The sequence below is a fragment of the Armigeres subalbatus genome, chromosome 3 (assembly GCF_024139115.2).
Source record: "Armigeres subalbatus isolate Guangzhou_Male chromosome 3, GZ_Asu_2, whole genome shotgun sequence".
NCBI classification, from domain to species: domain Eukaryota; kingdom Metazoa; phylum Arthropoda; class Insecta; order Diptera; family Culicidae; genus Armigeres; species Armigeres subalbatus.
Genome location: NC_085141.1, coordinates 283,338,411 through 283,351,581, shown reverse-complemented (window position 1 = coordinate 283,351,581; position 13,171 = coordinate 283,338,411). Strand labels below are relative to the sequence as shown.

The 13,171-nt window shown below is 38.1% G+C and overlaps 1 protein-coding gene across 1 annotated transcript; it reads right to left on the bottom strand.

The window, feature by feature from the left end:
• Nucleotides 1–6,810: 6,810 nt before the first annotated feature.
• On the bottom strand, nucleotides 6,811–8,469 carry LOC134220086 (amyloid protein-binding protein 2-like). The gene has a single exon (XM_062699048.1). It carries the CDS (start codon nucleotides 8,380–8,382, stop codon nucleotides 7,054–7,056), a length of 1,329 nt encoding a protein of 442 aa, XP_062555032.1. The 5' UTR covers nucleotides 8,383–8,469; the 3' UTR covers nucleotides 6,811–7,053.
• Nucleotides 8,470–13,171: the final 4,702 nt, after the last annotated feature.

Below are 13,171 nucleotides of genomic sequence, written 5' to 3'. Positions count from 1 at the left end.
TCTAGGCAGCGGACAAAAAGTATATAAGTTCCCTTCTTCAAAATGGCCAACATTATTCAAAAAGGTTGAAAATGGTAAAAGCTTATTTACCATGTTTTGGGCTTACATGAATTAAGAAATATAGCCAGGAGTTACAATTGTCAAGTCCTAAAATAGAAATTTCCTTGAAAACTTCAGCCGATTTTGTATTTCTCAAATCTATCTTTTGATAGATTTCAACAATGACGTCTAAAGTTTAAGGGGCAGGGGTCTAAAATTTTGTGACAGTGTGTACATTAGGTATATCAAAAATAGTGAACGGGGGTTGAAAAACTTTGAAAAGTAGTAGACGTCATACTTTAATCACCCCTTAGCTAACAACATTTTCAGGAGTACTGGAGTTTTTTGGAACAGTTTAATTTATAATTAATGCTGATTTAAATTTTATTGTCTGCAGACTATGATTAATCACTCTCTTCCTCTTCTATGCTACTAGCTAAATATAACACGCGATAGTTGTACGAATATTTAGTTTTGGTTAGAATATTACGTATCATTATCTGAAATCAATTTATTTACGTTCCGGGAATTACCTGCCTCTTCCTATTTTTTAAATTCTTTTTTCATTTTTGCTCATCTTGACTCACTGTGCAGAGATTCATATTAATCTTCCGCTATAACATATATTGAAGTATGGTTGACTCATTCTTTCTTTAAAAAATGTGACTCTAAGTCTAGATTGCTTTGAGAATAGGTCGTATGTGCAAACGAGAGATTCTCTTTGATCACGCTCTCTTTCGCTAATATATCGGCTAGTTTTGCATGTTTTGCTACATTTCCACTTCAGCATGATAGACAAAGCTATTGTCTTTGGATATCTGCCAAGAAATTCGAAGTAAATTTTTGTATAGTTTCGTAATAATCGAAAGAGAATAGATCCAAAGAGAGACTCTCTTTTGCACATACGACCTATTTTCAAAGCACTCTAGAAGTGTGTTTCAAAAAAACCAAATTATTTAGTTTTTAAAAAATATGTTTTGTCACGTATAATGCCACCATGAAAATGACCAACCACTGCTACAATACTTACATTTTAATCAATAAATTTCGATGATAGCAGTAAATATTGATTCTATGATAAATATATTCGAAAAACATTCGAAAAAGTGATCTTCAAACCGTTGTATCTCAGAAACGGCTGCACTTAGAAAAAAATTGACGTGTACCTTTTCCATTGGAAATTTAACGTACTTTCATAAAATCGAATTGATAGAAACGTAAAAATAATATTTCAACCATTTTTGAAAAACCAACTTAGTTAAAAAAAATTATAACTTTTTTGTCCATCATTTCTCCATCATGACCCATAATGCAAAATAATACATATATTATCTGCTACAACATATCAAAAAATATAAAATATTGAAAAATTTGTTTTTGAGCAAATTGATTTTTAAGTTTCATTTTCAATGAAACACGGTATTACAGGAATACTCATATTGGGAGTACTTTTTATTCACTTTTCAGAATATCGCCTATACGTCAAATTATGCGTACTTTTATTTATTGACGGGGGAGTTTTTTTTACGCTTTTCGTAGTTTGCGGATGAAATAGAGAAATGCGTAAAAAAAAGTCTATCGCAAGAAAAGAAAATTTTCATGCGCGTTACTTCATAGTTGTAAGGAATTAGTTGCGGAAGAACGGACGTTTGTGAAACGGACTGTTTATTCTTTAAAGCAGGTATAAAACGTTAATATTTCTTCAAAGCTTCTTAAAATCAGTAAAAATGATCATTGTTGTCCTTCTAGATCCGAATTCGCGAGAATTAAGAGGCCGTCCAACACAAACCTGAGCTTATTCCGATACAATAAATTCAGACCATGGGAGCCAAGGGAATCGTTCCAGCCGACGATGGCATCCAACACAACGGTCATACATATACGAGCGGTAATGAAATCAACCAAAGCCACCTTTAAGGTAACCCATAAGCATCGCTAACCGCTTCCGCCGCAATCTTCACCGAGATGCTATGTGACATGCCAGCGTCATTCTGCGACCCGCCCCAATGAAGAAAAGCCTAGTTGAAACCGCCACTGGAAGCTCCCGTCTGCCCCCCTCCCCCTCAAGAAAGCCGAGTTAAGCTTGAAGTGCCGGCCGGGAAGTGAAGACATGGGAGAATCTGAGAACTCAGTGATGAGAAAATTTTGATGGTCCCTCAAGGGCGACGGAATCGAAAGTGGATTTGTAAAATTTTTGGTATTTATGTAGTTATTGTGAAGTTACTAGAATAAAAGTTCCTCTGGATTGAGTATGCTATGTATTTTTATAGAAAATAAAACTAATTTAAGAAACCTTACCGACTTTTAAAAGCAAATCCATGTAAGGAACTGTAGGGGTAAAAAGTACACATTTTACTTCTTTTCTCGGAGTAAAAATTACACACTTTTGACTTGTAGAAAAGGAGTAAAAAGTATGCCTATTTTGACGTATGACCAGTATACTCATAAATGAGTAAACGGAATATACTCCTTTTGGGAGTAGTTCCACTTTTCCAGGATTATGCGTACTTTATAGTTCTAAAAGAGTATATTCAGGTTACCGTGTAGCCTCATTGATTGCCTAAAACTTTGCCAAAGACACCAGAATGATCGGATTGGCCGTTTTCAAGTTATATTTTTTTGAATGTGTTCAAGGTGTTTATGCTAAGGCCCTTGTCAAAAGTTACACCAGAGCTAAAATGGCTAACCAATGATGCAGATAATGTTTTTTTGGCCATTTAGGATCTATATTCAAAATTTCAAGGGAATCAAAAAATACAAATATAAATCGACCTTCGATTTCACAGAGAATTGCTCTCAAGTGTATCGATATTTTGAAGTATCGAAACGTCCCTAGTGTTGATCAGAGTTGTAAATTTTCGGCAGCACTGGATGAAGGTGATGTTTTTTTATATCATGGTTTTATTTTCTTCCTGCTTTGAAATCAACCTCACATTCCCGGAGAGGCAGAAAAGTAAACAACAGAACTCACATCACCCACTGCGCCGCGAAGATGAAATTTACCACAGCAAAATGTACACTTTTACCCACCAAATTGAAAAAAATCACCACGCGTTTAAATGGGCCACTCACAGTCATAAGGTAAGGCGCGAACTGAGCAGCCTGTCAAAGCGACTTGTGAGTGGCTGAATGCGAAATTGAATGGTCAGTTTTGGAAATGATTTTTCGGCTGCACCCAGTCGCACTCACCACGGCGGCGATGGAGGCGACTGAGATCCATGTTTTTCACTGCATTGACTGTGATATATTTCTACCCTGGTGTTGATGCACTCTGGACCACGGATACTGTGAATGGCACTGGGTTCTATACTCCATTGCACAGTGACGTCACACACGACTTTTGACAGGTACTGGTCCTGTTGTTTACAGACGACTTTATTTTAATTTTGAGATACTTTTATCATTCTTTGGATTTTCTGATCGATAATTACCTAAACTTATCGATAATTACCAATTTTTGAATGCGGAATGTACAGAATGTCTTCAACATCATGGACTATGTAGATTTAATTTGGATGAAAAAAATTCTAAGTCCGAAACGTAAACAACAGGACCAGTATCTGTCAAAATAGTGAGGTTAGGTTTGCTGCGCGCAATGACCTATAGAACAGTGACAAGCAAGCACCGTTACCAAGAAATTTCCCGACACATTCGATTCGACGACTCAGTCTCAAGAAGGGTACCCCGTCAAGTCGGCCAAATACCACCGTCACGGGGAGAACTGCACGGTTGACGAAAGAACCATAAGTTTCCGTGGCAGATGTACATTTAAGGTGTATAATAAAAATAAGCCTGACTCTTATGGGTTGAAATTGTTTGGTATTTCAGATGCAGAAAATTTTTACTTTATGAATTTTGATCTGTATGCTGGTATGTTTGAAGTAATGTATTTCAACTTTTGCTGCATGGTGTTTTTATTTTATATATTTCAGAAAAAGCGAACGAAGTCTCATATGTTGGACAAGGAAAAAGAGTTGCTCTACAACTAACAGAATCATACTTCTGCTTGGGTCGTCGAATTTTTTCAGAAAGAAATTCCAGTCGAATTTTTTTTTTATCTTTTTTAAAGAGATTTTCAGCCCTAGGCTGGCTCATCTCTATTAATCGAATTAAATCTAAATATCAATTACAATTCATTTAATATTTCTCAACATTATTGATCGTTTTCTTTTATCACGAACTTATTTTTTCTGAAGCCAATCAATCCATTTTTCAGGATTATCATCGTACTCCGGTTCTTCTTCCGACGTCCCCATTCCAGCTTCATCGGTTGAAAGGTCATTTTGCATTTCTACGGGTCGTTCCATAGCGGGTTGTTCGGGTTTTTTATTCACTTTCTTCCTAGGCGGCGATCTCGCAGTTGTCGTGTCGCTTTGCACCGCTGTTCGTTTCGTTTGCAGTTGTCGAAGCGTTGGTTGCTGCTGCAGTTGACGGTCGATTTTATTTTTGTTCCCTACGTTGTTTTGAACAATAGGGCCACTGGGGGGTGTGTTATCCAAAATAGCTGCTTGGTTGGAACTAGTTTGCGCCAAGAGCTTTTTGTTCATGGCGCAAGTGTTACCGATATGAACTAAATTCGTACAATGCCGACATGTGGCCGGCTGCGAATTATAAGTTAGGTAAGTTCGTTCACTTTTTATTGTGACATATGATTTCAGGTGTTCTTTCAATGTCATTTGAACAACCCGTACACCTGAAGGAATTCCTCTTCCAGCGAAAGTTTTACCCCATACAGCTTCCTTAACACTGAAGACTTCGCCATACTGCTGTAAGTATGATGTAATGTCGGTATTCGTCACGTTTTCAGACAGATCGTGTATTTTAATTTCCACTCTGTTGTCATCCATCGTAAGGCGCACTTTGTACCGCTTCTCGTTCACCTCGAGCTCGTGACGGTCATTGTGCTGATCAACCACCATTTGAGCTGTTTCAAGTTTGTCGCATTTTACATGCACACAGCACTGAATATGATTCATTTGCAAGCGTTGAATCTGTTTTGGCCGTAAGCCAAGAGTACGGAAGATGAAATTATGCACATCTTCATAACTCGGACGTTTCTCGAAATCTCGGAAATCCACTTTAAATGTATTTTCACGAAGTTGCATCATGTTCACGATGAGAAGAAATTGAATTGTGGTGCTCAGTACGAGCACATCCGAAAACAACAAAGGCTTCAGCACAACTGAGTCGAATTTCATTCAGCCCTAAAGTTAGAACTCGAGATTGGCTCAAGTGTAGCTCTCTTCAAAGACGAGCTTATGATCACGTCGTGGATTCCGAAAAAAGGAAAGCATATTCTTTTGCTATCAACTGATCCTGACGTAATGCCAAGTAAATCAGTTCCCGATTGCAAGCTTTCCGTGGATGATGAAACGCAACAGAAACAAGTAAATTTATAGTTTTTCGATAATTTATCTTGGCAATCATTTCAAATTCCCATTGAATTTATCAAATGTCCGTTTTTAAATTGATAAATGTATTTTTTTTTACACAGAAACCAGCTATTATGCTCCTTTACAATCAATACAAAGGAAAGGTGGGCGTAACAAACCAAATTACTGATAAATTCAGTTGTCAGCAGGCTACTAGACGATGGTCAAAAGCTACATTTGAAAATTTAGTTGACTTAGCTGTATACAAATCGCATGAATTGTTTACTTTGGCTAACCCAGCTGTACATTTGACAAAACGACAATTTATCGACTGGCTGACAAAAGATCTTGCTATTCACCATGTTCGTCAAAGAAAAAATGATCCTATGTTGCACAATGATCTGTTAGTCATGATAGACATATTTATTGATAATTATGAGCTTCATTATTCTCAGAATACACGCCTCACTGCCGCCTGCCATACATGTAACAAGAAAGAGGTATTTGTAACTTGTGCTAAATGCAAAAAGGTTTGTTGTAGCGACCACTACAAGAAAAACCCAACTTAATTCACCAAGTAGTTATCTACTAGGCTTTGTCCTCTGTCGAATAAAATTTGTTGCGAGAAAATCGGTTAAGGATAACACACATTCTTCATGAGTAATTGTACTGATCAAGGGCCGTACACTAATTACGTAAGTAATTTTTCTGTGTTTTCCAACACCCCATCTCCCCAAGTAAGATTTTTCCCATACAAACCCCTCCCCCAATAAGTGCTTACGTAATTAGTCTACGATTGAGACTGTGTGTGGTATTTTGCCGGTCGTCAAGGTCGGACGTGGGATCGAGTCCCATCGGTTACCTTCAATACATTTTTCAAATCAAAATCCACAAAATGTACATATTCACATCTGAGAAGAAATCATCAGAGCTTAGTAAATTAATGTCCCAGTCGGGTGGTTTAATACCCGGAACATAGGCAATTATCTTTGATTTAACTGAACTTGAGTTGCATACTCTTACCTACGCAATGCGGTGGGGTCTGAGCTTGACGACCGACTGGCAAAATAGCACACACAACTTCACTCGATCAGTACAATTGCTGATGAAGAATATTTGTAGCCGCCGTACTATAAAACACATGTGGAATTGTTGGCTTGACAAATGGAATGCGAGTGATTTGACTATGCGTCCAATTTTGGAATCTTGGGCTCATTCAGTAGCCGCTAAGTTGCAAAGGCTGGTTATTAATGTCCAAGTCGGGTGGTTTAATACCCGGAACATAGGCAATTAACTTTGATTGAAATGCGCAAAATGTTCGAATTTCGCATCTACGTACACTATACGCAATTCTACGATCAATTTGCTATCACTAAAGAAAAATAGTTTGTTTTCTTGCAAGCTCATACGCATTTTATTTGACAGTTGGCTGAATCGTGAAAAATATTATTTTTAAAAAGTGTATCTGATTTATTGATAGTTGTTCAAACATTGAATAATCGGACATATGGGAATATCAGTTTGGATTAAATATTTTAAAGAAATTACAGTTTTTTCAATGGCATTTATTAAAAATACAAAAATAGCTTCTCATCTTTAAATAACAAACAAAAATAGTTGAGCATTTTCAGATATCTTCTTGCTAAAATTGTAAACATCTCTGCTTAATTTCCGCAACAGTGAAAATCTGAAAATCACTCAACCTTGCTGCTCTGTTCTCGCCGAGTGCTGCCAAAGATTCATCTCGTCCTGTGAGTATTATGGATTGAATCTCACTGAAGTTTTCGATGAGCTGCTTACGTTCCGGCATGATTTGCTTCGTCAGCACAATTGCCTTCTGGATGTGATCGTAGGCCATATCGAAGCGTCCCGTTGTTTGCGATCGACGGTAAAACCCGTAAGCCAAGTAACTCTGAATGATTGCAACATGTGGAGTGAGCTCTCCATACAGCTTGATTATGACATCCAGCAGTTCCAACATTATCGGAATCGCATCGGAGATTACATTGGCTTGCAGTAGGCACACGCCGTAGGTGTACAACGTGTCCGCGTACCGTCGATGCAGATGTCCAAATGTTGACCGAGCTCGATGGATTGCTTGACTGACAACCAAATAAGCTTCGTCGTAGCGTTCTGTATAAAATAGATTGAGTGCTTCCAGCTGAAGGATCTCAATAACGGACTCAACCGGTGTCGAATCATTCATGAGCTCCATAGCTTTTCTAGTCCAGCGATGACTATCGACAACCTGACGAATCTTAAAATGATGATTTGCCACTTCCAGATACACTTTTAGTAAAATTTTCCTATCCGTGTTGTCGCTCACCATCGCCAATAATCTCGCACATGTTTCATCAGCTTTCTCCTTAAGGAGAGCACTTCCTTCGGCACGAAGAAGTTTTTGGAGGCACTCGAACTCTAAAATTTTGCGATGTTGACTATTCTCCACAAATGAAGTCATATGCAAAGCAATTTCAAGCACCTGCATGCTTTGGTAAGACCATCCAGCATCATGCAGGTACTTTCCCAGATTGAGCGCTTCCACAATACTGTTGATACTTGGTGATGAATAATCCATCAGAATCTTTTCGTTCATCATTTTACACCAGTTCTTTGCCACATCTGGCAACACTGGTTTTCCCACCATGCTTGCCTTGCGCAAACAGTTTTCCAAAACGTAACGATCGGCACTGGCGTTTGTGAATAATCTCATGAACAAAACTGGATCTGATAGCTCCTGGTGTAGTGTTTTCCTGACCGATGTGTAGCACGCCATTTCTCCCATAATGCTACTCAAGGCGATTGCGGGCAGAGAATGCAGTTCCGGAATGCGCACACCGGGCTTGCCGATGCGGTTCAGCTCATGGACGAATACTTTGGCACTTCGTTGAAATAGAGTCGGCACCGTTTTTGGACCACTGTTGACACCACTGTAGCGGGCTTTGTTCATGACGTTGAAAAGATCGTTCATGTTTACTGGGACTGTACTGAGATAACACACGAGATAACACACTAAGTAGTTGAACAGATTAAACTTGACACTGATTACTGAATTATTCTTCACAGTATATTTATGCTCCATCAGGTATAAACTGACTGTACCTATGTGCACTTGATATTCAATTATTGGGTAGACAAGTTCATATATTAATGTCAATGCCAAACAAAGGATGATGATTCATACCTGAATAGAAAAGCGCCAAATGTGATCTCAGCTTTGGGTACCTCTAAAAAAAGGTTTCAACCGGATACCAACATGAGAAAAGTTTTTTTTTCGAAAATGTATTTTCTCACTAAGTTTTGCATATTATTTTACAATTCAAATGTGTACTATCAGATAGTATTGCACGTTGCAACAAAATCACAATGTTGGTGAATATACATATTTACATGTTATCAAAGATGTGCCCACCAGAGTTTTGGAAAATTATCGTAGTAGTCGATGTGCGTTTATGTCAACACAACATATTATTCGACCTGAATCGTATTTAATTTCGATTTGACGTAGGACTACGTCGGTCTTTTCTATATTGGGGTACACTTTACGATTGCGAAAATCGGGGACCGTCACGAAAATATGATAGACTTTAAACTTTAATATCTCAGCCGTTTCTCGATGGATTTTCAATTTTTTTGGACCATTCGATCAAGGATGAGTCAACACTTCTTTGTATTCATATGAAAATACTATTTTTCAACTTTTTATTATCGATTATTGATAAAAAGTTTAGCAATAGGTAAACTAATCAATCACGTACATGCATCACCAGCACAGACATAAAAAATCAATCACTTGCGGATTTGGATCTAATCCTCAGTTTGAACAAGATTTCACGCACAGCGGACGCACCAAAGCGATCGCAGCGGAGCGGACACAGCATCACGGAGGCGCTGGTAGCATTTTCAACGGAAATCTATCGCATTGGTGGTGGTGCTCGATGTGTTACTGCAGATCATTCAACCTCAACGAACCAGCATTTCATATGAAGAAAGGATTGACCATAAAAATAGCACTGTGGCGATCCCACACCGCCAGTGCCGATGCTGAAAATTGATTACAAATCGTGGAGTTGGAGTATTGGGAAAAGAAAATTGGTTCTTCTCAGGACCAACATTTCATGGAGTTAATTGCGAAAATGGACTGTTTCGGTGGCATTGGGTTTGGCGTGGTGGCTTGGTTGCTGTTAGTGATCCCATCCATTCAAATTTACTGCATCATCTCCCTCCGACGCGCTATCAAATTCGCTATTTACGATTGAGTTTTGCACTTTGAAGAAAGTTTATTTCGGATAGTCTTATCAACCTTCTTTTCTATAAAATCAATGAAGAAGACGGCGCGCGCGAGCCATTTTGATCGGGATTCCACAAAGAGCGGTTCGATATTCGATGCAGCGGAGCGGACACAGCAGCACGAAGGGGTTCGGCGGTCGGACAATTTCAGCGCAATGCGCTGTCAAGCGTTTGGATGCAGTTAGTTATTGGGAAAAGAAAATTGGTTCTTCTCAGGACCAGCATTTTATGGAAAGAAAGAGTTAATTGCGATTGTTTCGGCGGCATCGGGTTTAGCGCGGTAGCTTGGTTGCTGTTAGTGATTCCACCCGTTCAAATTAATTGCATCATCTCCCTCCGCCGCGCTATCAAATTTGCTAGTTACGATTGAGTTTTGCACTTTGAAGAAAGTTCATATCGGATTGTCGGATCAACCTTCTTTTGTATGCATAAAGACCTTTTTGGAGGACACCATCCTCAAAAATTGCCGAAATAAGGGAGAAATAAGCAGAATCAAAAGTGGCGTGAAACCAAACGCAAATATATTTATATGCAACGTTTGGTTTTCGCCCGCGATGTAAGCGTTCGTGGCAAAGTAAGGATTGTGATGTCCCCGACTGAAAGCCAGTCGAGTGGCTTCAGCGGCCAATGAGTTATGGTAATTCAACGGTTAGAGACTCAAAGTCCATCCAACTGGGAACAACTATTCGACTTCTTGATTCAGTTGGCCTCCGAGCAGTTTGCTCAATGTTAATGAAAGGACACAAAATATTATGGCAAATACCGTCAATTTCGAATAGCTACGTAGTCCTACGTCACCTTTGCGTACAACCCGATTGGGCTGCACCGTTGAGTTTTTTTTATTTATTATTTACCAAAGATTAGTGTTCAATAATGTTTTACGCAGAAAATGAGAACGTTACATTCTACAATGAAGATGGAGGGGACGAAGTATTGAATTTGAATTGAATTGAATACGATGTATGTTCAGAAAACATCGTTTTTAAACTTTATTAATATTTTTTAATCTGCAGATTCAGTTCAACACCGAGAAAACACCGTTTATCTGGAATCCGATGACTCATCTTATGAAGCTGGTCAGAATTTTGTTCCGAAGGTAAGATTGGGTTTTGATCTATGAATAGTTTGTATAACTCATTTACGTCTCAATATAGATGAGAATGAACTTTCCACTGCAGTCTCCTCAGTCAAGCTCACCTTACCAGGAACAATATAACAGAAAGTTCAAATTCACTGCAACTGTGATCGTGAAGAATTTCAAAAATCAAAAAACCTTTCGATCATTGTGGAGACATTTCAGTGGTAGCAGATGCGGTTAACGATATATTGAGGAAGATTTGGGATTATTCTTTGAAGTTTTTGCATCGTGACAATTTTATGATTTTTCAAGACAAATCTAGCAAACGAAGCACAGCACTTACGAAAGTTAATGTAAAACTTTTGCAGAGCTGGCAATCCAAGGAAATTCTATTAATCCTTTACAAATACTCGAACCGCGTAACCACTTTGGACAAAAATGACATAAAGTTGAGAGCAAGCTTTTGAGTCCTCTTGACAAAGACCGAGCGGGGGCTGAATCGAACATCTCCATAAACAAGTTGAAGGAAGAATTGAAGTCAAGGCACTGCAAATATCTATGCGGCGATGACGTTAATTGGAGTTGTTGGGCTAGCTGGATAAAAACTCAACCACAGGATAAACGCGAGGAGTTGATAAATCAAACTCCTCCGCAGCATCTCATAAGCCTGTTCAGTTCGGTGCCAGTTCACAGCGATACTTTGTTGGAACGTGCCCGATTAAATTTGAGTGTAGCGTCGAATATCAACAACGCGTATTCAAGAATTTTACACGATCTTAGGGATGACCACAGACAATTGATGAACGTGGCAGCAGTGATGGAAACAATAATTTCATTTCTGGAAGAGAAGCAGAAGGAGTACGGCGATATACTCAGTGTAATGGGTAGATCTGTTGCTGTATCGGAAAATAGATATTCCGCAGAGTTGGCACAGGCAGTATCGGATTGTCTAGATGTCAATCATAATTGAAAGCGAATTTGAAATATTATTATTTAAATGTTTTCTTAAATTAGCTATGAATTGTATTTAATAACTAGCTTTATGTACCCGGCCTTGCTCGGAATTGCCAGTTTGGTTTGCAGTTTTTTTCACAATCGGAAAATGATAAAATCAATAGGTTAACAGGGTAATTGTGATTTCTTATTGATACTTCATCATGTGATTTAAAGTAGGCTTTTGGAAACATTGCCTAATTCTGAAGAAGGGATCGTGGGTTCAAATAGCCTTATTCCGGGCAACGTCTATTTCTAAAGAAGGAAAAACATCCACAGATGCCTTATACCAGGCAAATGCCTACTTTGAAAGAAACAATCACATCCACCATCCAGAAGGAAACACATTAATCATTGCTTTTCACTGGGCAAACCATGATTCCGATGAAGGGTAACAATTATCTTTGCTTTATACCCAGTATCGGGAAGTATCATTTTCGGGAAATATCATTTTTGTTAAAGTCATTTTTTGGAAAATGTTATTACCGGGAAAATATTATTTTCGAGGAATTGAAAATTTCTGACCCCGTACTGCTAACCGTTTTTAATAAAATTGCTTCTAGATGATTTGAATTTGCAACAGAATTTACCCCAGTTATATTTTGTTCAAAACGAAGTAGATCACTTCATCCGCTTCAAAAAAAATAGTTTCATCGACATCCCAGCAGTTTGACATTTGAATTAGCATCGGAAAATCATATTTTCGTTCTACAGTTTAAAACATGTGCAGTTTTTAACTGCTACTGAAAATGCATTTCCCGTTTTATATTTTTGACAGTTGTAAAATCAGTAAAACGAGCATAAAGTATAACTAGAACTGTAACATTACTAAAGATGTCCTAAGTCAATCAAGCAAAGCTAAGTTTACTCTCATACAAGTAAACTAAATTTTGATTTTAAAGATGAATTAAATAATTTTAATACTGTTTGCAAAATAAGGTGCAGGTTACCGTTGCGTTAGGAAGGATAAAGGGCTGTCCATATACCACGTGGACAGATTGTGATTCGCCGTATCACCCTCTCCCACACAAATATCAACGTACGGTTTACACGCTAACCTGACCCGATCAATAATGCATAACAAAATTGTAACAAGGGGAGTTATTTATTTCAGAAAAATATTGTAACAAAGTTGGCTGGCTGGTTAGTTGTTAAAATATCAAAAACTATATCAAAAATTCCTGTAGCCGTAACACAATTAAGTCAGAGGTTGTAATCTTCATATCAACATTATAACAAACGTTGATATAATTTGTCTGTACAAAAATCTACTTTCAAGGTAATTGCCTACATCACGGATAGAAATCCCGAGCAACACACATGTTGTAAATCTGTCTATTATACTCATTTACGACTAAATTTGGTCATATATGAGTTATTTCAACCAAATCAATGTGAA

Bases quoted from the DNA above. Each gene is read 5' to 3' on its own strand.
- LOC134220086 (XM_062699048.1), bottom strand. From the start codon at position 8,382: ATGAACGATCTTTTCAACGTCATGAACAAAGCCCGCTACAGTGGTGTC.